This window comes from Bufo gargarizans, unplaced genomic scaffold (assembly GCF_014858855.1).
Source record: "Bufo gargarizans isolate SCDJY-AF-19 unplaced genomic scaffold, ASM1485885v1 original_scaffold_1365_pilon, whole genome shotgun sequence".
NCBI lineage: Eukaryota > Metazoa > Chordata > Amphibia > Anura > Bufonidae > Bufo > Bufo gargarizans.
In genome coordinates, this window is record NW_025334325.1 from 188,616 (window position 1) to 208,859 (window position 20,244).

The following is a 20,244-nucleotide window of genomic DNA, read 5'->3' on the forward strand; positions in this document are numbered from 1 at the left end:
GGTACAAAATCGAATTCACCGACCTCCCACCCAGTCGGTTCTTCTTGACGTCCCCCCCCATGTCTCCCGCCCGGGCAGACAGTTTTTTTCAGGCCATTCATTCCCTGCGCGCTCTGGGGGTCATCGTTCCGGTTCCAGAGTCAGAACGTTTTCGGGGCTTCTACTCGAACCTGTTCACCGTCCCCAAAAAGGACGGCTCACTCCGTCCTATCCTGGATCTGAAGGCGCTCAATCGGTTTGTCCGGGTCCGTCATTTCCGCATGGAGTCCCTCCGGTCCGTGATCGCCTCCCTGGAGTTGGGCGAGTTCCTGTCGTCGGTCGACATTCAGGATGCCTATCTCCACGTTCCCATCGCCCTCTCCCATCAAAGGTTCCTTCGCTTCGCGGTGGGTTCGCTTCATTTCCAATTTGTAGCCCTTCCCTTCGGTCTGGCCTCCGCACCAAGGGTTTTCACCAAGGTGTTAGCTCCCCTAGTGGCTCTTCTTCGTGCCAGGGGGGTCGCCCTGGTGCCTTACCTGGACGACCTTCTGATTCGGGCCCCGTCTCCCGAGGACAATCTGTCCAGCCTGAGCATCACCCTCCCGGCTCTTGCTCGGTTCGGGTGGCTTGTCAACCACTCCAAGTCCTCCCTTGTCCCACGCCAGAAGATGCTCTTTCTGGGAATGCTGTTCGATACTCGCCTCGGGCGGGTGTTCCTTCCCCCGGAGAAGGTGTCTTCTCTTCATGCGGGGGTACATCTTCTCCGCAGGCCGTCCTCTCTGACCATCAGGACGTGTATGCGCGTCCTGGGGAGGATGGTGGCCTCATTCGAAGCCATTCCTTATTCCCAATTCCACTCTCGGGACCTGCAGATGTTCATCCTGTCCAGGTGGGACAAGTCCCCGGAGGGTCTCGAGCGCCTCGTTCGTCTCCCTCCTCAGGTTTGTCTGGATCTCTCCTGGTGGTTGCTTCCCCGGACGGTGTCCCTGGGCCGGTCCTTCCTCCCCCCCAGTTGGCGCGTGATCACGACCGATGCCAGCCTCTCGGGATGGGGAGCGGTGTTCGAGTCCCTCACGGTTCAGGGTCTGTGGTCTGTTCAGGAATCTTCCCTGCAGATCAACGTTCTCGAACTCAGGGCGATTTTCTTAGCACTGTCGCACTGGACTTCCCGTCTGCGCGGCCTCCCGATCCGGATTCAAACGGACAACTCCACCGCCGTGGCTTATCTGAATCATCAGGGGGGCACCAGGAGCGTGATGGCCCTGCGAGAGGCCTCTCAGATCCTGCGATGGGCGGAGGAACACGTTCCCGTTCTCTCCGCCGTCCACATTCCCGGGGTCGACAATTGGGCGGCAGACTTTCTCAGTCGTCAGCTCGTCGACCCGGGCGAATGGTCTCTCCACCCGGAAGTGTTTCATCAACTGTGTCTCCGGTGGGGAGTTCCGGACGTGGATCTCTTCGCGTCTCGCCTGAATCACAGACTTCCGCGCTATGTTGCGCGGTCCAGGGATCCGCAAGCTCTTGCGGTCGATGCCCTGGTTCTGCCTTGGTCCCAGTTCGACCTTCTGTATCTCTTTCCGCCCATCCCTCTTCTGCCTCGAGTGCTCAAGCGTCTCAAGGCGGCCCGGGTGCCGGCGATTCTGGTGGCCCCAGATTGGCCCCGCAGGGCGTGGTACGCAGATCTCGTGTTCCTGCTCGCCGACGTTCCATGGCGTCTTCCCCTGCGTCGCGATCTCCTTTCGCAGGGCCCTCTGTTCCACCCGAATTTACCGCAGCTTCGTTTGACGGCGTGGCTGTTGAGACCGCGATCCTGAAGGCCCGTGGTCTCTCGGACTCTGTCGTTCAGACGATGCTTCGCGCTCGGAAGCCCCAGTCGGCCCGTATTTACTATCGGACCTGGAGGGCGTATTTTGCTTGGTGCGAGTCCGCACGTTCTCGTCCTCTCCTTTTTTCGGTCCCTAATATTCTGGCCTTTCTTCAGGCTGGTTTTGATAAGGGGCTTCGCCTGGCTTCTCTCAGGGGGCAGATTTCTGCCCTTTCGGTCCTTTTTCAACGTTCTGTGGCCACGCGGGCTCAGGTTAAGACTTTTCTGCAGGGTGTCGCTCGCCGAGCCCCTCCTTTTCGTCCTCCGGTGGAGCCGTGGGACCTGAATCTTGTTCTTGATGCTCTTCAGTCCTCTCCTTTTGAGCCCTTGGCAGACATCTCTCTGTCGTTTGTGTCATTGAAGGTTGCCTTCCTTGTGGCTATCACCTCTATCCGTCGGGTTTCCGAACTGGCGGCGCTTTCCTGCCGGTCGCCTTTTCTGGTGTTCCATCGGGACAAGGTCGTTTTGCGTCCCGTTCCTTCTTTTCTCCCTAAGGTTGTCACCCCGTTTCACATCAATGAGGAGATTATCCTTCCTTCCTTCTGCCCTAATCCTTCTCACCCTCGGGAGAAGTCTCTCCATTGCCTGGATGTTGTTCGGGCTCTCCGCTGGTACCTTCGCCTCACGGAACCCTTCCGTCGTTCGGATTCTCTTTTCCTGGTTCCGGCGGGTCCTCGTAAAGGTCTGCCTGCCTCCAAGGCCACCATCTCTCGCTGGGTTCGGTCGGCTGTCAAGGAGGCCTACGCCGCGAAGGGTCGCGCTCCCCCTTCCAGGTTGACCGCTCATTCGACTAGGGCAGTCGGAGCTTCCTGGGCGGTGCGTCATCAGGCTTCGGCTGCCCAGCTTTGCCGGGCCGCCACCTGGGCGTCAGTTCACACTTTTGCTAAATTCTACCACATTCATTCCCTGGCTTCTGCTGATGCCAGCCTGGGGCGTAAGGTTCTGCAGGCAGCGGTGCTTTAGGTTGCCGTCTGGCGATCTTCTTCCCTCCCTCAGGGACTGCTTTGGGACGTCCCATGGTGCTGTGTCCCCCAATGCCACGCACGAGAAAAATGGATTTTTTGTACTCACCGTAAAATCCTTTTCTCGTAGTAGGCATTGGGGGACACAGATCCCTCCCTTTCCTTGGAGCATTTGTTCTTGTTCGTGGTTCCGGCGTTTGCTTGTGGTTGTCGGGTTCCCCAGTTCAAGACTTGTTGGCACTCCGTTTCTTTTTGGTTCAGGTGTGGCGTTCCTACTGCTTTTGGTACTGACTGAGTTGTTCTGGCTCTAGCAGAGGGGTATAGCCCACCTGGGTGGAGCCAACACTTTTTTGTTTCTAGTGTCAGCCTCCTAGTGGCAGCTGGGCATATACCCATGGTGCTGTGTCCCCCAATGCCTACTACGAGAAAAGGATTTTACGGTGAGTACAAAAAATCCATTTTTTGCGGACCGCACATCGCCGGCATTAATAGAATATGCCTATTCTTGTCCGCTATTGCGGACAAGAATAGGACATGTTCTATTTTTTTCAGAATCGGAATTGCAGACCCGGAAGTGCGGGTCCACAATTCCGGATCCGGGCCGCACATAGAAATTAATGGGTCCGCAATATGCGGAACGGAATTGCGGATGTGTGAATGGAGCCTTAGAGAGCTTCTCTTGCTCTGGATGACCTATTCTGTGTTACACAGACATCCCATTGACATGAATGGACACTGTGCAATGCTTCATTTCTCCTGTGGTGGCGCTGTAGGGCAACCTGAACATTTACTGCACGATTTCCCTACAGATTATGACTGATGGCTTGGGGGGTCCCAGCAAGATGACACTTTGTGATCAGCTTATCGACAAGAGACCCTTCTAACAAGGAGGAAATGGAGAGCCCCTTTAGGGTGTTGGAGCTCTACCCAGAACTGGTAATAACTACAATACGTTTATCTTAATGGGTTGGACAGGCGATAGCGGTCTGATCGTGTGGGGGGCTCTGACCCCACCAATCACAAGAATAGTCCAGGGTTCCCCTATTATAAAGAAGCGCAGTCGCACGTGCGTATTACCACTCCAATGAAAGCCTATGGGACTGCTCAAGACAGCGGTGTACAGTGCTTGGCCACCTGGGGAAGTCCCATAAAGTTTGAATGAAGTGGTAGTATGCATGCTCAATAGCCTCCCCATTAAAGCTGGGGACAAGGGACCCCCATTCTCCCAGCGGTTGGACACCCCTCAATCTATTTAGGCACTTGTCACCTGAGGACGGGTGATAAGTTGTGATTTTGGAACAAACGCCTTTAAGTCTAAAAGTTATGACTACAAGGTAACAATATACACCTTTTGGGTTCAGGAAGGATTTTACTCTTTCCCTTTGAGGGGCCATTTCTCCTCTGTGTGCATTTGCAATAATAAAGTCATGTTTTACCTTGACCCCTGAGAAAGTCCAGCAAGGTCTGGATGATGCTGGTGAGGCAGGAGAGGGGGACACGTTGACTGGCGAGGAGGCTTTCCAAGGCCTGAAGATGGACAACACAATAAATCCACATTATTTATATATGAATATTTCAATATTTTATAAAGCAAAGCAAAAAAAAAAAAAAACTACCAAAAAAGGAGGAGGAGGACGACGCTACCTGTTTCTTAGTGGCAGGATATTTAATATCTAGGAGGATTTCCTTTGCTTCTGCTTCCAAGCACTCTACAATATTAGAGAATAGAATTAGCATAAATGTACCTTGAACACCATTTTTGTTTTTATCAAATTCCGATGCAGCGCAATTTCAGAATTTATCTTTATAGGGATTCAAGCACCATTTCTGCTCCAAATCTCAGTACCCAGTTCATTTATTAAAAAGTATCAGCAGCTGATTGGATACAATTTGTATACCTAGTAAAACCATACACATGAGCTCCCCCTAGTGGTGGCTGCAGGCAGCTAGAATTCAAGAATCTAATTCTAAGGCTATGTGTAGGAAAGTAGGGGATTTCAATCAGAAAATGAAATTAATTAGCTCATAACATTGGACCTAAAAACAAGGTGTACACAAATTTCTACACAGACATCCCTTTAAGGGTGCGAACACACATGGCATAAAGGCTGCAGATTTTCAGCAACATTTAAAACAGATTTTTTTTTTAGAAGTCCAATACTTTATTATATCACAAAAAGTTTAAAACATTCCATTGGCAAGACAGGGGAACACAAACTACAAATTGGCGTGGTATTAAAAATCAGGAAGTGCTCAACCCCATATGCAGTGGTGCATCTATACCGGGGGGGGGGCAGATCCTGCACTTGTGGCCCGTTGCAAGGGCTATCTCCAGCAAAAATGCATACAATGGAGGATGCCTGCAGCGGACCACAAGTACCACAATGGACATCCTACACAGGATAGCAATTGTGTGGATGTGATAAGCAGTCAAAATAACATAACAAAAACAAAGACAGGTGCACTCTGCGGTCTTACTAACCATCATACTGGTGTAAAATTGAGAATTAGCCAACATATCCTGCTTGGAGGACATGTCTGAGCCCGAGCACCGCGCCAAGGTTTCTCAAGTAGCTCGGGCAGGTTTAGCATTAGGTTCCCGGGCTACTTGAGAAACCTTGGCGCGGTGCTCGGGCTCAGACATGTCCTCCAAGCAGGATATGTTGGCTAATTCTCAATTTTACACCAGTATGATGGTTAGTTGCCATTAGCAACGGGCCACAAGTGCTGGATCTGCCCCCCTGGTATAGATGCACCACTGCATATGGGGTTGAGCACTTCCTGCTTTTATATACCACGCCAATTTGTAGTTTGTATTTTGATTTTTTTGGAGGTGTAGAAACTCCTAGTCTGAATGTGCCTTAATTTCCATCCACAGGTAGCATTCTGGTGCACATGTGAGGCCGGGCTATATCAGCCAGTCTTGGGTGGGGCTTAGAGCTCTCTGCCTCCTCCCATTGTATGCATGGTCATATGCTGGAGGTTACTGGGAGATTGCTTTGAGTTGGACCTTGCGCACCTGTAATTCGCCAACTGGCTCCTGGTATTGCCCATACGGCCCAGGTAGGTTTAGTATTAGGTTCCCAAGCTACTTGAGAAACCTTGGCGCGGTGCTCGGGCTCAGACATGTCCTCCAAGCAGGATATGTTGGCTAATTCTCAATTTTACACCAGTATGATGGTTAGTAAAACCGCAGAGTGCACCTGTCTTTGTTTTTGTCAAGACAGGGGAACCAACACTTACGCGTTCCAATCGCTTTATGATCTTAAAGGGCATCTGTCAGCAGATCTGTACCTATGACACTGGCTGACCTGTTACATGTGCGCTTAGCAGCTGAAGACATCTGTGTTGGTCTGATGTTCATATGTGTCTGCATTACTGAGAAAAATGATGTTTTAATATATGCAAATGAGCCTCTAGGAGCAACGGGGACATTACCGTTACACCTAGAGGCTCAGCTCTCTCTGTAACTGCCGCAACCTCTGCCCTTTTTATGACAGGAGACCAGTCAGTGTAAATGGCATTACACCTACCTGGACCTGTTCAACCAAGTGCAGAGGGTGCGGCAGTTGCAGAGAGAGCAGAGCCTCTAGGTGTAACGGTAACGCCCCCGTTGCTCCTAGAGGCTCATTTGCATATATTCAAACATAATCTCTCTCAGTAATGCGGGCACATATGAACAAAGGACCAACACAGATGTCTTCAGCTGCCAAGTGCACATGTAACAGGTCAGCCAGTGTCATAGGTACAAATCTGCTGACAGATGCCCTTTAATGATATGACTAAGATCATATAACAATCAAATCGCAGACATGTTGGCGCTCTTGTCTTGCCGTTTGATTGTTTTAAACTTTCTGTGATATAATAAAGTATTGGACATTTGTACTTGCCTGTGGAGCTGGACGTTTTTGGATTGGATCCTATGCTGCTTGGCTTGAGGTGTGGGCTGGGAATCTCACTAGTGAGGTGCTTCATGTGTTTTACAATCTTGCCATTAATGTCTAATAGGTGGGAATCTCACCTTTAGGAGTACCACCAATTGACAGGATGATGGCTGCCTGAGTGGAGGTGGATGGCTCTGGTGCGGTTTGCTATGTGGTTTGATAGTTCTAGGATATGGCAGAATCAAAATATATTTACCGTGATTTGGGGCTTTGGCTTTTAACAATGTGGACAGCTTCTTTACCAAATGCATATCTTTTGCCCTCTCACATTTCTTATCACTGCAAAAGACAGAATGTACATACAGTATATAACGCCATCACGTACATTACACATAGACTACTTTAAAGGCTATGTACAACTTTGCAGCAAATCTTTTTTTAAACGTCCCCGGACATGACCATTATCCCTGCTATCTACTCTAATATCTTCTCACCCTGGAAAACCCCCACTGTGCTGAGGAACGTCTTACATCACAGACACATTTTAAGAAAGAAAAAAAAAGAAAAAATTTATATGAGGGAAAGGAAAACAACAACTGCGCAGAGGGAATTTCCTAATCAGATAGGTCGGTGTCACTTTTAATCCAACTTAAAGGGGTTGTCTGACTTCAGTAAGTGCCATTTATCATGTAGACAAAGTTAATACAAGGCACTTACTTGCTGAAGCGAGACAAACCCCTTTAATCTTTATCCTGAATGTGTTAAAGGAAACCCGACACTATGAAAATGCTGTATAATTTTCTGGCAGCATGTTATAGAGCAGGAGGAGCTGAGCAGATTTATATATATTTTTAAAGGGAAAATATTCTATAAAACTTGTATTTCATTCATTGAAATTTCTGCTCATTCTGGGCGGTCCTATCAGTGATTGACAGCTATCGATGGATACACAGTCATAGGGGGAAAGCTGTCAATCACCGATAGGACTACCTACCTGACTTCAAAGCCCAGAATGAGCAGAAATTTTTAATGAATGAGACACAGGTTTTACTGAATATTTTCGCTTAAAGATATATATCAATCTGCTCAGCTCCTCCTGCTCTATAACATGCTGCCTGCAGCTCAGACACCATGGTCAGAATGATGGGTTTACTTTAAACGGGTTTTCCGATATTTTAATACTGATGAATTATCCTCTGGATAGGTCATCAGTATATGATCGATGGGGGTCTGACACCCGGGACCCCCACCGATCAGCTGTTTGAGGAGGTACCGGCAACCTTCTCGCAGCTTACCAGCACAGCAGCGCTGTCCATTGTATAGAGGTTCTGCTTGGTATCGCAACTCAACACCATTTACTTTAATGGGGCTGATCTGCGCCTAGGCCATGTGACTGATAAAAGCGCCGTCACTCGGCCTACGGAAAGCAGCAAGAATATATAATTAACAGATGTAAAAAGTTTTGTATGCAGATGTTACTCATACATTAACCCATCAGTCTTCTTACCTGAGAGCCAGATGGAATGGGATATTGACGGTCCTCACATTCCCAGATACTGGGTCTATCAAACAGATCTGATACGTCTGCGGCTGCCAACCTTGGCTTGTCACATTATTTAAACCCATGATTTTATATCCAGGGTATAGCAATCTATAAAATGATAGAAACCCATCAGTCCAGGGGCAGACACTGGAAACATATTGCATACCCTGTGCAGATTAATGTTCACGCTATGCCACTGGTCATTACTGAAGTCTCTCTCACACAATAGGCAACTCATTTCGCACTTATAAGGCTTCAGAAACCAGAAAAGTCTACCCCCAGCCCACCAGGCTGCGCAGGGAACTGCAGACAGCTCACTTAAAGGGGTTCTCCCGCTGCCTGCCTACATAAACAGAAGATTAATACCTACCTGCCACCGGTCCTCCACAATGCCTCCGCTGTGTCCGTGGCCATCGACACAGCGGAGGCCTTGCAGAGGACCAGGGCAGCCAGAAGCAGTATGATCAGAGAAAGGCACGCAGCGCTAAATTAGAGATACGACCCCTTCATTCTTAAAAGGGTTTTTCAGAGTTCTATACCGAAGACCTATCCTCAGGATAGAGCGTCAGTATCGGATTGGCGGGGGTCTGAATTCCAGCCCCCTGGCCATCAGCTACTTGAAGGGACCACGATGTTCAGATAAGGCTCCAGCCTCTCCATAGTATACCAAGCACAGCACCGCACATTGTATAGTGGTTGTACTTGGTATTGCAGCTCAATCTCTTTCACTTGAATGCCAAGTGACCAATGGACATAACGTTACAGGCCGAGGAAGAGGCTGCAGTGCACCCAGGCACCGTGGTCTATTTCAACAGCTGATCGGCACTTCCGACACTACAGGCAATGCAATAAAGAGGAAATAGCGCTCATATGGAGCGGGGGATGTCGGTTGTCGGACTCCCACCGCTTAGATATTAAAGACCTATTGTGAGGATGGGTCATCAATATGTACTGGCTGCACAACCCCTAAATCTGCATGAGATTCTGCAACTAACCTCTACTGCTGCTTTTAAGGGGGGGGGAGGGGGTAGAAGGCTGGGAAAATACTTGGGAAAAATATTATTCCAAAATGTTAACCCCACAGAAATCATAAGTTAGTATACTTTAGTTGGCGAACAAACATGTTTCAGACTGTGGCACAAATGTGGTGTGGCCATAGCCTTATCATAAGAAGGGCATATCTTTACAAAGAAGTCTGGCCAGTTAAGTCCTAAGGCCGAGCCAGTATTTTTATGCTGGAGCCAGATGCAACAGATGCATGTGCACCAGTCCAGTGTCCGTAACCTGGAAATGCATGCAGCATTTTTCTGTCTAGTGTTAGGAGACATCTGGTGTCAAACCTGATGCATCAGATACCAAGAACAATCTACAGAAAACCATAGGATCAATTCTGGCATCGGTTTCCCTCCGGCATCTTACAGAAACTACAGTGGATGGTCGGATATATGTGAACCCAGCTTAAGGGCCCTTGCACACTACCGTATGCCCTCCGAGATATACGGTCCGTGAGTGGGCCATATGTTCTGGAGCGTCATTGATCGTGCGCACGGCATCATAGATTACAATGATGCTGTGCACAACCGTCCGCCCACGGGACTATTGTCCTGCACTCATATGAGAGCGGGACAATAGCCCCGTGGGCGGCCCAACGTGCACAGTATCATTGTAATCTATGATGCTGTGTGCTCCCGTGTGCACGATCAATGCCGCTCCGGGACATATGGCCCGCTCACGGACAGTATATCTCGGAGGGCATACGGTCGTGTGCAGGAGGCCTAAGGGTTATTAACTTTCCAAATCAGGGAGCTAGAAGCCTGCATCTCATGGAGCCACACCAAGCTATAGGTAGGAGAGCTGAGAAAAATCAGAAAAATAATAAATCTACCACTTAACATAAATAATCGCCACTAAACCTCACCTGCAGTGTTTCCCCACATTGAAGGCTCCAACACGAGGTCCTTGCTGAGTGCTCCACACCTCCAGAATTCCCCGTCTGGGGGCATAAATGACCAGGAACTGGGCGACTCTACATGGTCCCTGTGTATTCCCAAATGGAGAGAAATGTCCTCGCTCAGCTTCCCTCTCATGCAGGTCCTCCACTATCTGCATCCATCCAAGCTGGGCATCCCTGTACCCTGAAATGCAGCAATATCTAAAATGTTAGAAATAATGTGTAAATATATATATTATACATTTTATAGGCTCCACTTCTAATAATTATGTGGAATTAATAAGCTTACATCTAGAACACAGCTCTAGGTTAACTTACTTCCTATGAAAAGATTGGGACAATCTGTGTGGTCTGCTCACTGAGGAAATTATACTCATCGCCAGATTTTCTACATTTCAATGGACGCAGCACCAGCAGTATTACCTTTCCACATGCGTATTGCAATTCCTCGCCCTACGTCCAGCAGAATCACTCTGCCAAAGTCATCGGTCACTGCAGCCAGTGTGTTACAGGGAGACAGGCTGATGCTCTCCCCGTGACGTCGGGAATCTGGGAGGCCAAATCTGAAAGTGGATTTCGGGGTAAGCAACAGGAAATCTCATTGGAATTATGCACTAAGTGACCCACAGAGTCCTGTGAAATGCATTAAATCCTCATGATTTAGACAACCCCTATTCCTAAGCTCCATAGATCATGTGGAAGTAATAGCGTTGTGCACCCCATTTATAAGGCAGGCTGCAGAGCCTCACAATGCTCAACACTTGAATATTTTTTATTGCATAACCCTAAAAAAATTTATGCAAGTGGATCTGTGCTATTTAAAGGGCTTCTGTCACCCCTGGCTTGCCCTGTCTGCGTTATAAATCTCGCGCTTGCGCCGTACCGGTCTTCAGTCGTCACATCTACACCCGGCGCAGGCACACTGAGGAAGGAGCAGCCGAGCAAGCGTCCTCCTCTCAGCGCGCCTGCGCCGACTGAAGACCAGTACGGCGCAGGCGCGAGATTTGTCAATCAACAGGAGGAGGGGGCGTTTTTTTTAAAGCAGGATGCGGCTGCTACCAGCAAGTAACCGCCCTACTTGCTGGTAGAGAGGTAATTTACATATTATAAAAGTCTGTTTTTAAAAGAAACTAGTGAACGAAAAAGGCTAAGAGCACTATATATTGAAAAATCGCTGTATAAGGATTTTAAGTAGCCAAAAAACAAAAAATTACTTTTGGGGGGTGACAGAAGCCCTTTAATGCCTTTTTTTTCTGGATACCTTTTTGATTCAGCGCAGACCCCTAAATTAAATGTAACATTTGACACTAGTGTCAGATAGGTGCGGGTCCCAGACGTGGGGCTCGCACCTATCTCCAGAATGGAGAGTACACTGCACATGCGCGGCCTCCTTCCATTAATTTCTACGGGAGTTCCGAAATAGCCGAGTGCTAGCTTGGCTATTTACAGCAGTCCCACAGAAGTGAATGGAGCAGTGGCCATGCATAGGCGGTGCGCTCTCTATTCATTTCTATGGGACTTCAAACAATATAGCAGAGCGCACTTGCTTGGCTAGTTTCGGAGCTCACATAGATGCGAATGGAGAGCACGCCATGCATTCACGGTGCACTCTCATGCACCCATTCTAGAGATGGGTGTGGGTCCCAAAAGTGAGACCTGCACCTATCTGATATTGGTGGCATATCCTAACTAAAGGCCACCAATGAGTGAGGCGACACAACGCTTCAATTCAGATCCCAAAAATGAATCACTCACATCCTGATGCTTACAGCTCATCTTGCCTTCAAGGCTCTGCATATACAGTAAGTTAGTCGGTGCCAGGGTTGTATGCAACACAGCACAAAAGATCCTATTGCTGAAAAGCAGGACTTTCTGTGCTGGGCCCTGAAAGGTCTAATGTGGCATGGCGATCGACACAATTGGGTCCGCTGAGACCCCTACAGTTACGACACAGCAAAAACTGCAATGCAGCCCTAGGCATAGTGTCACAGAGTGGAATATAGAGTTGCTATTCTAACAGTGTAGCGGAAAAGTTACCGGACAGCCAGGGGGGTGGCAGGCTCAACCTTAGGTTTCTGCTTTTGCTGTGGTTCTTCCTCATGTCTGCTTTTCCAGCCCAGCCAACCACTACAATATAGAGAGACTTCGATTATTCCCAGATTATACAAAAGCACACTCGTCACTGTGTGCACAGCTATAAACACCACACATGTACAGCATACTGACACAAAATATATATAGCTTATAGAAAAGTACCTGGCAGCACTGAAGAGGGCAGAAGTCAGTTTACTGGCAACGGCCAGGGCCACGTGGGATATTAATGGCTGCGTACTGCCCTGTAGAGATAGATAACACTTAGCAAAACCATCCAAAATGTAGCATGTAAAATGCTACACTGGTCCATTATCACACTGACCTCCAGGGCAAAAAAGAAGCCAGTGAATGGGTTTGAGCCCACAGTAATACACTGAGACATGGTGGGAGGGCTGCTCTTTATGGCGGCGTTAAAGCCTCCCAAAACGGAGGCAGTCTTCATCTGATCAAATGGGGAGAGCGCCATGACACCTGGAAGCGTACAATAAAAGCATAAGTAAGTATGAACAAATTTATGCACAAAATACAGCATAATATACCTAGTGGCAGGACCTACAGCCATGGTGCCCGCCATGATACAAAGAGGAAAACAGAAAACTTCTCAAATGTATCAAACATAATTCACATATACATTTTCTCTAGTGGGAAGGAAGGGGGAGAAGTTAAATTCTGCTGCAGATTTGTTGCAGTTTTGGCACAGAATAAATCCACATGCTGTAGAGTAGACCTAAAATACGCATCGCTGATTTTTTTTCACGGTGTGTGGATTTCCTAAAATCTTCTCAGCTTTGCTGGTACTGCAGTGTATACGCCATGAGGGAACATGCCCTTAGAGCGCTGGTTGTCACAGCGGCAACAATACAACCAAAGAGGTGTAGATTTTTTTATTTATTTTTTTGTACACAAAAAAAGTTACTTATTCTTAAATTTTTTATTCAGCTTTATAATTAACATTTTTTTTTTGTCCCACTAACTGACTTACCAGTTACCTGTTCTGCAGTGTATTATGTGCGTTTACGAAAACTGACAGGCATCCTATTAGGCCCAACCTCTGGCAGGACCGAACAGAAGTACAAACATGGCAGACCTGAGGGACTTTGTTAGGCCCTCGGCTGCAATAGGAATGCCATAGAAACCAGCACTCCAAGACTGGGGGGAGGATATTTGGTGGGAGGCCAAAAAAGGAATTGGGTCTCAGACAGACCCAGCATATTTAAATCAATTACCGGAATCCTCATTGGCATCACACTTGATCATGGCATCTAAAAGGCTTTAATGACCGCGATCAGTATTATTGCCTGTTAGCGGTTATTAGCCGCGGATCTCTGCTATTTGAAACAACGTAGACCCGCCGGCTATGACGCCCGAGGCACTTCGTTCCAGCGCCGGACATGTATGGCGCTGGTAGCAAAGGGATTAATGACATTGGCACCTAAGGGGGTAAATGGCTGGGATTGATGCTATTGCCAAACTCAGCTGTCGCAGAAGGGTGTCGGCTGTGTTTTAGAGCTGACACCTGCTGCGGATGATGGTGTGGGTTCAGCTCCTGAGCCGTGCAAGTGCGGTACATGTTTGGAGGTTTATATTAAAGCTTCCGTCTGCACCATACATTTGCGATGCAGGGTGGAAAGGGATTACGGACGGGGCCCATGAAGTGCATCTTTCTGGAAAACCACTGTAATGCTAGCAATCAAGAAAAGCAAGAACAGCAACAACTGTGAAGACAGCCTGATTTACTCACCAACACTGACATGATCCACAATGGTGTCGATATCCTGCAGTCCCCACTTCTTGTAAGCCAGAGGAGGGGGCTGGACGTTTTCATTTCCAGAAGCTGCAGCTGGGGGAAAAAAAAGAAAAAAAAAAGTAGTTTACCATTGTTTTAGTGATACCTATCTATAGCATAAAAATATGAATGCTGGATGATTGACATTAGACATGTTACACTGCTGCTATCGGGCGTGTAATCCTGCAGAGCATTACACGTGCTAATAGCACATGACACATTCCTTGCAAATGTCGCTTAGTCTCCATGTACCAGCTGTTTTTGTTTTTTTACTGCTAATACACAACAATCCTAATTATCCTAAAGAAGCGAGAATTGTGTGATTTTACCAGGCGCTCCATATGCCAGGGGGCAGATACAGGCCAAGAAGATAAAAAAAAACAAAAAAAAAAAAAAACACATAAATAATTAGATGTTCTAAAGTAACTTCCACCCACGCATGTACGTGGACGCCATGGCAACGCTCGCGCAAACGAATGGACACTGCATTCTGGACACTTAAGGAAGCGATCTCTAAGAATATATTTTTCCTGAACATGGAAAGGAGACATCGTTATGATTTATACAGACGGAGCAGAGTTGAACTTGTCATTTAAAAGGGTTGTGTCATCTGGAAATTTTCGGTATGTCCACAAAATAATACGTCATCAAGGTCCGATAAGTGTGGATAACACTTCTGGGACCAGCTGCTGGGAACGGAGAGATGGACGCGCATGCGCAGTTCTTGTAAATTTACTTCCATACAACTTTTAAAGATAGGAGGCACAGACCGTTTTTTTGTTTTGTTTTTTAGAAGGACCCATTGAAGTGAACGGAAAGCCGCACATGAGTGACCTCGTTAACCATTGAATAATGAAGACTTGCAGAACTTTCTCTTATACATTGAATTTAAAATCTTCATTATTTTCAAGAGATCTGCTTGCTGTCATGAGTAGAAACATTGTTGCCTACAGCCAGAGGTTGCAATCCAGTACAAAACCAATAAACTACTCAATATTGGGGGTCTGCTACAATTTATCCCATGTTAGTTAAAGGGGTATTCCCATTTCAGACATTGATGGCATATTACAGGGATCTGCCACGGATGTCAGACAGGTGCAGGTTCCACCTCTGGGACACACATCTCCAGAACAGGGCCCCCAAATGAATGGAGAGTGCACCACGTATGTGCGGCCACCCGCCAGTCACCGCTATGGAAGTTCTGAAAATAGCCTAGCACCAGCACATTAATAGGTCTGGGCTCCAGGTTAAATGTGTTTTACCTGCACAGATACAATGTGGCAAACATCACTGGTTTTCAGCCTCTGGGCATAAATCTGAATGCATTAATTCACTGACAGCAAAGAGAGGTGTTGACAGTTAAAGGGGTTTTCCCTGAATCTTAAATTTACCACCTATCCACTGGATAGGTGGTAAGTGTCTGATCGCTGGGGATCCGCCACTGATCACAAGTAGTAGGGTCCCATGTCCCCCATATGTACGGAGAGGCAATTACACATATACGTTGCCGCTACATTCATTCTCTATGGGAGCGATCGAGATAGTCAAGCGATGTGCTCAGCGATCTCCGTCAGTCCCACAGAGACTGAATGGAGCGGCAGCACATATGTGTGAGTGTCGCCCCATTAAACAGGGCACATAGGACACATTGTACTTGTGATCATTAGGGGGGGTCTAAGCTGTGAAATCCTGAGCGATCAGCTATCCTGCAAACATCAAACCCAACACTGCTATATGCGATAAGAAAGACAGGCTGTAGATATGTCCCAAATTACCTCGTGCCACTTGATTACGACAAGCCCTGAGTGACTGAAAAAGGCTGAAGCCATCGATTGTCACAAGAGCGGATGGGTACAAGATGCTCATCTCTTCATGCTTGAGGAGGAAACAGTGAAAAGGTGAATAGAGAAAAACCAAAAGAATGACGTACAAGCAGCCTGCCGTCAAGAGCTCTAACAGTGCACATGACTCATTTTGCTACCAAAAATCCTGAAAGGCTGTTAATTGAGGTTTTAAATAACCTGCAGCGTGTCTAGCATAACTAATACCTTGCTGCAGCGGTGGGTGGGCTTTGGGCATAATCAGTCTCCTCCCCCCTCTATCGTCCCTTCTTACTTCCCCTGCAGAGGTTTTTTCAGTTATACTGCCATGTACTGCAGAGTCTCTGCTCCTTCTTCACAATCAGGGAAGAAAGCTACATCTATTAGCTGCCCTGCAGTGGAGAGGATCAGAGACCTGGCTGTGGAGAGAGTGACTGAGCATGTGTGTCCACCAGCTGATTAGGTGGATGTGAACATTGCTATACACTGTGAACACCAGGTGGCGCTGTACTATGTAAAAAGAAATGTCATAACTACTCACCAAATCATTGTATTTTTTTTAACAAAGTGAAAATGGCAGATATCGTTAATTCTCTATTACATTTATTGGTGAGATAAAAAAAGAATATAGACCTGAAGGTTTTATGCATGCTGTTGCATGAGCATTGCATATCAATCACAACGGCTGCCATGTGGTCAGAGTCCTCGTTTCTGAAATGAATTGCCATCTATCACTGTTTCCCTTTCTTAAACTGTATGTACCAGTGTGATTAACTAAATTAAATGGGTATTATTTACGTACTATCCAAAATATATATTTTTACTGCCTAAATAAAGTACGCTAAAAACAGTTTATTATATTATCTATTAAAAATCTCCGCAACAAATTAGGCTTGGTGGGGTAAAAGGGGATATCTCAGACTGATGATGCTGATCCCTACAAACACCCCTACCACTAGAACTCCAATGAAAAAGGAGTAAATAATGTATGGTGTAGTTCCTCTACCAGCATTGGGAAAAAGGATATCCAAACAAATGTACCTGATTGAAACAGTGTGTAATGTGACAGGTCTCCTAATGACGGGGAGACACTGCACACCACTCGCTATCAGGTAACACTAATAGGATAGACCAACCCTAAACCGGTGGCTTATGCACAGGAACAAACCACTAGGCTCCTATAGTCAGCAAAAGTCAGTCTGTAGCTGTATTGACAGAAATAAATTGCTCGACGCGTTTCTTTTGTCCAACTTATTTGTTGGTTCATCAGGAGCAGGTTATAAAGTCCACTGGGATGTCTGCCTAGCTTTTTTCTGTGCTCTGCGCTATGTTTCATCACACTGTTATCTATATAGCATAATTCAAGGCAAGAGCAAATGCCCCCTGCAACTCTGATCAGTGGGCCTTGTGAACAGCATGAGAGAGCAGAACGGAGGAGGTGAGACAACCCCTTTAATATCATAAAGGGGTTTTCCACTACTTAACTACTGATGGCCTATTCTCAGTATTGGTCGTCAATCGTCATCAGATCGGTGGGGTTCTGACACCCAGCAACCCCACAAATCAGCTGTTTAGAGCAGCCGCTGGCACAAGACTATATACGAAGGATGGAACCGGAAGCGCAATGTTCTGTTCACTGTGTAGCAGCCGTGCCGGGGTCCTGCAGTTCAGCTCCCATTCAAATGACTGGAGCTGAGCTGCAGCACGCCAGCAACTACACAGTAGGAAGAGCCTTCAGTCCACTGTATAGTTTCCGACACTGGCGGCTACTTGAAACAGCTGATCGTGGGGGTGCGAAGTGTTGTACCCCACCGATCTGATACTGATGTTCTATCTATGGCCCAGAGAAACCCCTTTAAGATGGAAATACTAATTACATGCATGTAGGATGCGCGTGATAGGCCGACCTTCTGATATGAATGAAGGCCTCACAACTCTTCTCCAGAGGCAAATGTTGGGGAAAAGAAGGGTCGGAGATGCTGGATTTCGACATGCCTGATGGTGTCGTTCTTGGGAGATAAACCGCTGTCAGAGGTGCCTGGCAGTGGCTTACTTCCCTTTCCCATTCAGAAGACATGCATACTTGGGACTTGGTACAGATGCATTCATATGGGATTGTGAAAAAGTTCGTAGGCAAGCACGTTACCTGTTCGGTGACTCCAGGGTGTCTAGGAATTTCATACGTCCTGCACTTAAGCTGAAGAATAGGGTCTTCATTTAAAAGTTGGGCAAGAAGCAACACCCCACTCTGGAAGAAAGAAAGCAAAAACATTCAGTGCACTAGGCAGAGGAATAACAACTTGGATTTGGCATCTTAGTGACTGGTAATCAGAGATTTTCAAGATCTCTGCTTACAGTCATTCAATAGAAACCATACTGTCCAAGTGAATACAATTGTCCCCAAAATTACAGTACAGTTATCAGGTTGTGTCACTAACCGGGTGTCCATGCTATGACCAGGACTGATTTTCATCCACTTGAACAGTATGGTTTCTTTTGAATGACAGCAAGCAGGGATCATGAAAAATGGGGGACATTCATACAGAGTATATAGGAAAATTGTATAAACAATAAAAATAAATCATTAATACGATGCTGCTTTGGATGTAAATAATATAAAAATTCAAAGGAGAGAACTGACCTCCGTGTAAAAGCGCACGTATCCAGACGTGAAGCCTATGACGATACACGTCCAGTCCGGCCGCCCAGTAGAACTCCTGCACAAGGAAGGAAGAGCAGATCTGCAGCAATGAACCATATTCCTTGGCAGGGAGAAGGGAGGTGGTCCAATGTGACCCTGACCCCGTCTAGTGACAATTTATCTATGGAAATAACCTGACGTGATGATTTTCAATTGACTACAATCAATGCCACTGATTTTACGCTGCCAGGCGTCTTTTTTCAGTCATCCCTAGGTCAGACTACGCACACTTTGAAAGGGGAATCCTACAGAAAAGTAGATGTTGCCTGTGCCGGCAATTTTTCACTTGTAACACTATGTCAGGTCCAGCTGCCCCACAGTTCTGCTTCAAATTACCTTTTCTGGCTCGCCAGCGGGATGCACAGGGTGCTGCTGATAAATTCACTGAAAAACAAGCATAGCCCAGGATTAGACAGATGCTGGAAAAATCCATTATTCATAGTGTCCCAATCCAGGATCCTATCTGGACCACAAACCTTGCACAAAAAAAGAGGACGCCTTCCTGATTTATTCAGATCAATGCAAATAACAGATTGTCCCTGGGGTTCACAATCTAAACTCCAAATTAGCCTTTCATTATGTTGTTGGTGTGAGGGTGGAAACTGGAGGGAACCCATACAAACATGTGAAGAACATGTACCCCAGGGCTGCTGCACCAGTGATAACCACTAAGCCACATAAAAAAAAAAAAAAAAAACAATTTGCAATATATTTCCATTCCCAGAAACTCATAGATAAATTTCCATGTTGTCCTGTAATTTTGGGGGTCAACATACTTCTCCTCGACATTTAGAGGGCCGCTCCACACCACTTCATACTGCATCTCCTCACGGCCTTTCACATCGGCTTTCCATTTAGCTGTGAAATCAAATGAATGCATTATATCAATACAGAACAGCCGAAAAACGGTGGAAAGTGTGCAGTGTGTATCACATTGTAGATACACAGAGGGTCATAATATAGATAGATATTGGGTAAAATGATAGACAGACTAGAGATAAGATACATAGATAATGATTGTGGAGGCTCCCAACCTCTACAAGCCTAGAAAGGCTGATAACAGCAAAAATAACAGAGTATGAATGCACAGGGAAGGGTATACAATATACACTTAAGGGTACTTTCACACTTGCGTTGTTTGATTCCGGCAGGCAGTTTCGTTGCCTGAACTGCTGCCTGATCAGGCAAACTGTATGCAAACGTATGTCATTTTTTCTGACCGATCAGGTATTTTTCAGACTGATCAGGATTGATATATATGCATTGCAATACCGGATCCGTTTTTCTAGTGTCATCAGGCAAAACGGATCCAGTATTTATTTTTAAAGGTCTGCGTATGCTAAGACCGGAAGGGCGGATCCGGCATTCTGATATTTTGAATGCCGGATCCGGCACTAATACATTCCTATGGGGAAAAATGCCGGATCCGGCGTTCAGGCAAGTCTTCAGTTTTTTTCGCCGGAGATAAAACTGTAGCATGCTGCGGTTTTGTCTTTTGCCTGATCAGTCAAAATGACTGAACTGAAGACATCCTGATGCATCCTGAACGGATTACTCTCCATTCAGAATGCATTAGGATAAAACTGATTAGTTCTTTTCCGGTATAGAGCCCCTGTGACAGAACTCTATGCCGGAAAAGAAAAACGCTAATGTGAAAGTA

General features: G+C 46.7%; 1 protein-coding gene across 1 annotated transcript in view; it reads right to left on the bottom strand.

Annotated features, from left to right (window-relative positions):
- The window catches only part of RAB3GAP2 (RAB3 GTPase activating non-catalytic protein subunit 2), a 55,574-nt gene that overhangs the window by 23,746 nt on the left and 11,584 nt on the right, over positions 1-20,244 (bottom strand). Inside the window, exons 4-18 of the mRNA XM_044273958.1 lie at positions 19,361-19,442; positions 18,921-18,968; positions 18,525-18,600; positions 18,030-18,131; positions 15,839-15,938; positions 14,019-14,117; positions 12,600-12,748; positions 12,440-12,519; positions 12,221-12,310; positions 10,607-10,746; positions 10,151-10,367; positions 8,197-8,340; positions 6,946-7,028; positions 4,450-4,514; positions 4,242-4,332 (exon numbers count right to left, since the gene is read on the bottom strand). Of these exons, the coding sequence (XP_044129893.1) occupies positions 4,242-4,332; positions 4,450-4,514; positions 6,946-7,028; positions 8,197-8,340; positions 10,151-10,367; positions 10,607-10,746; positions 12,221-12,310; positions 12,440-12,519; positions 12,600-12,748; positions 14,019-14,117; positions 15,839-15,938; positions 18,030-18,131; positions 18,525-18,600; positions 18,921-18,968; positions 19,361-19,442 (1,566 nt within the window). The remainder of the gene's footprint in view (positions 1-4,241; positions 4,333-4,449; positions 4,515-6,945; positions 7,029-8,196; positions 8,341-10,150; positions 10,368-10,606; positions 10,747-12,220; positions 12,311-12,439; positions 12,520-12,599; positions 12,749-14,018; positions 14,118-15,838; positions 15,939-18,029; positions 18,132-18,524; positions 18,601-18,920; positions 18,969-19,360; positions 19,443-20,244) is intronic.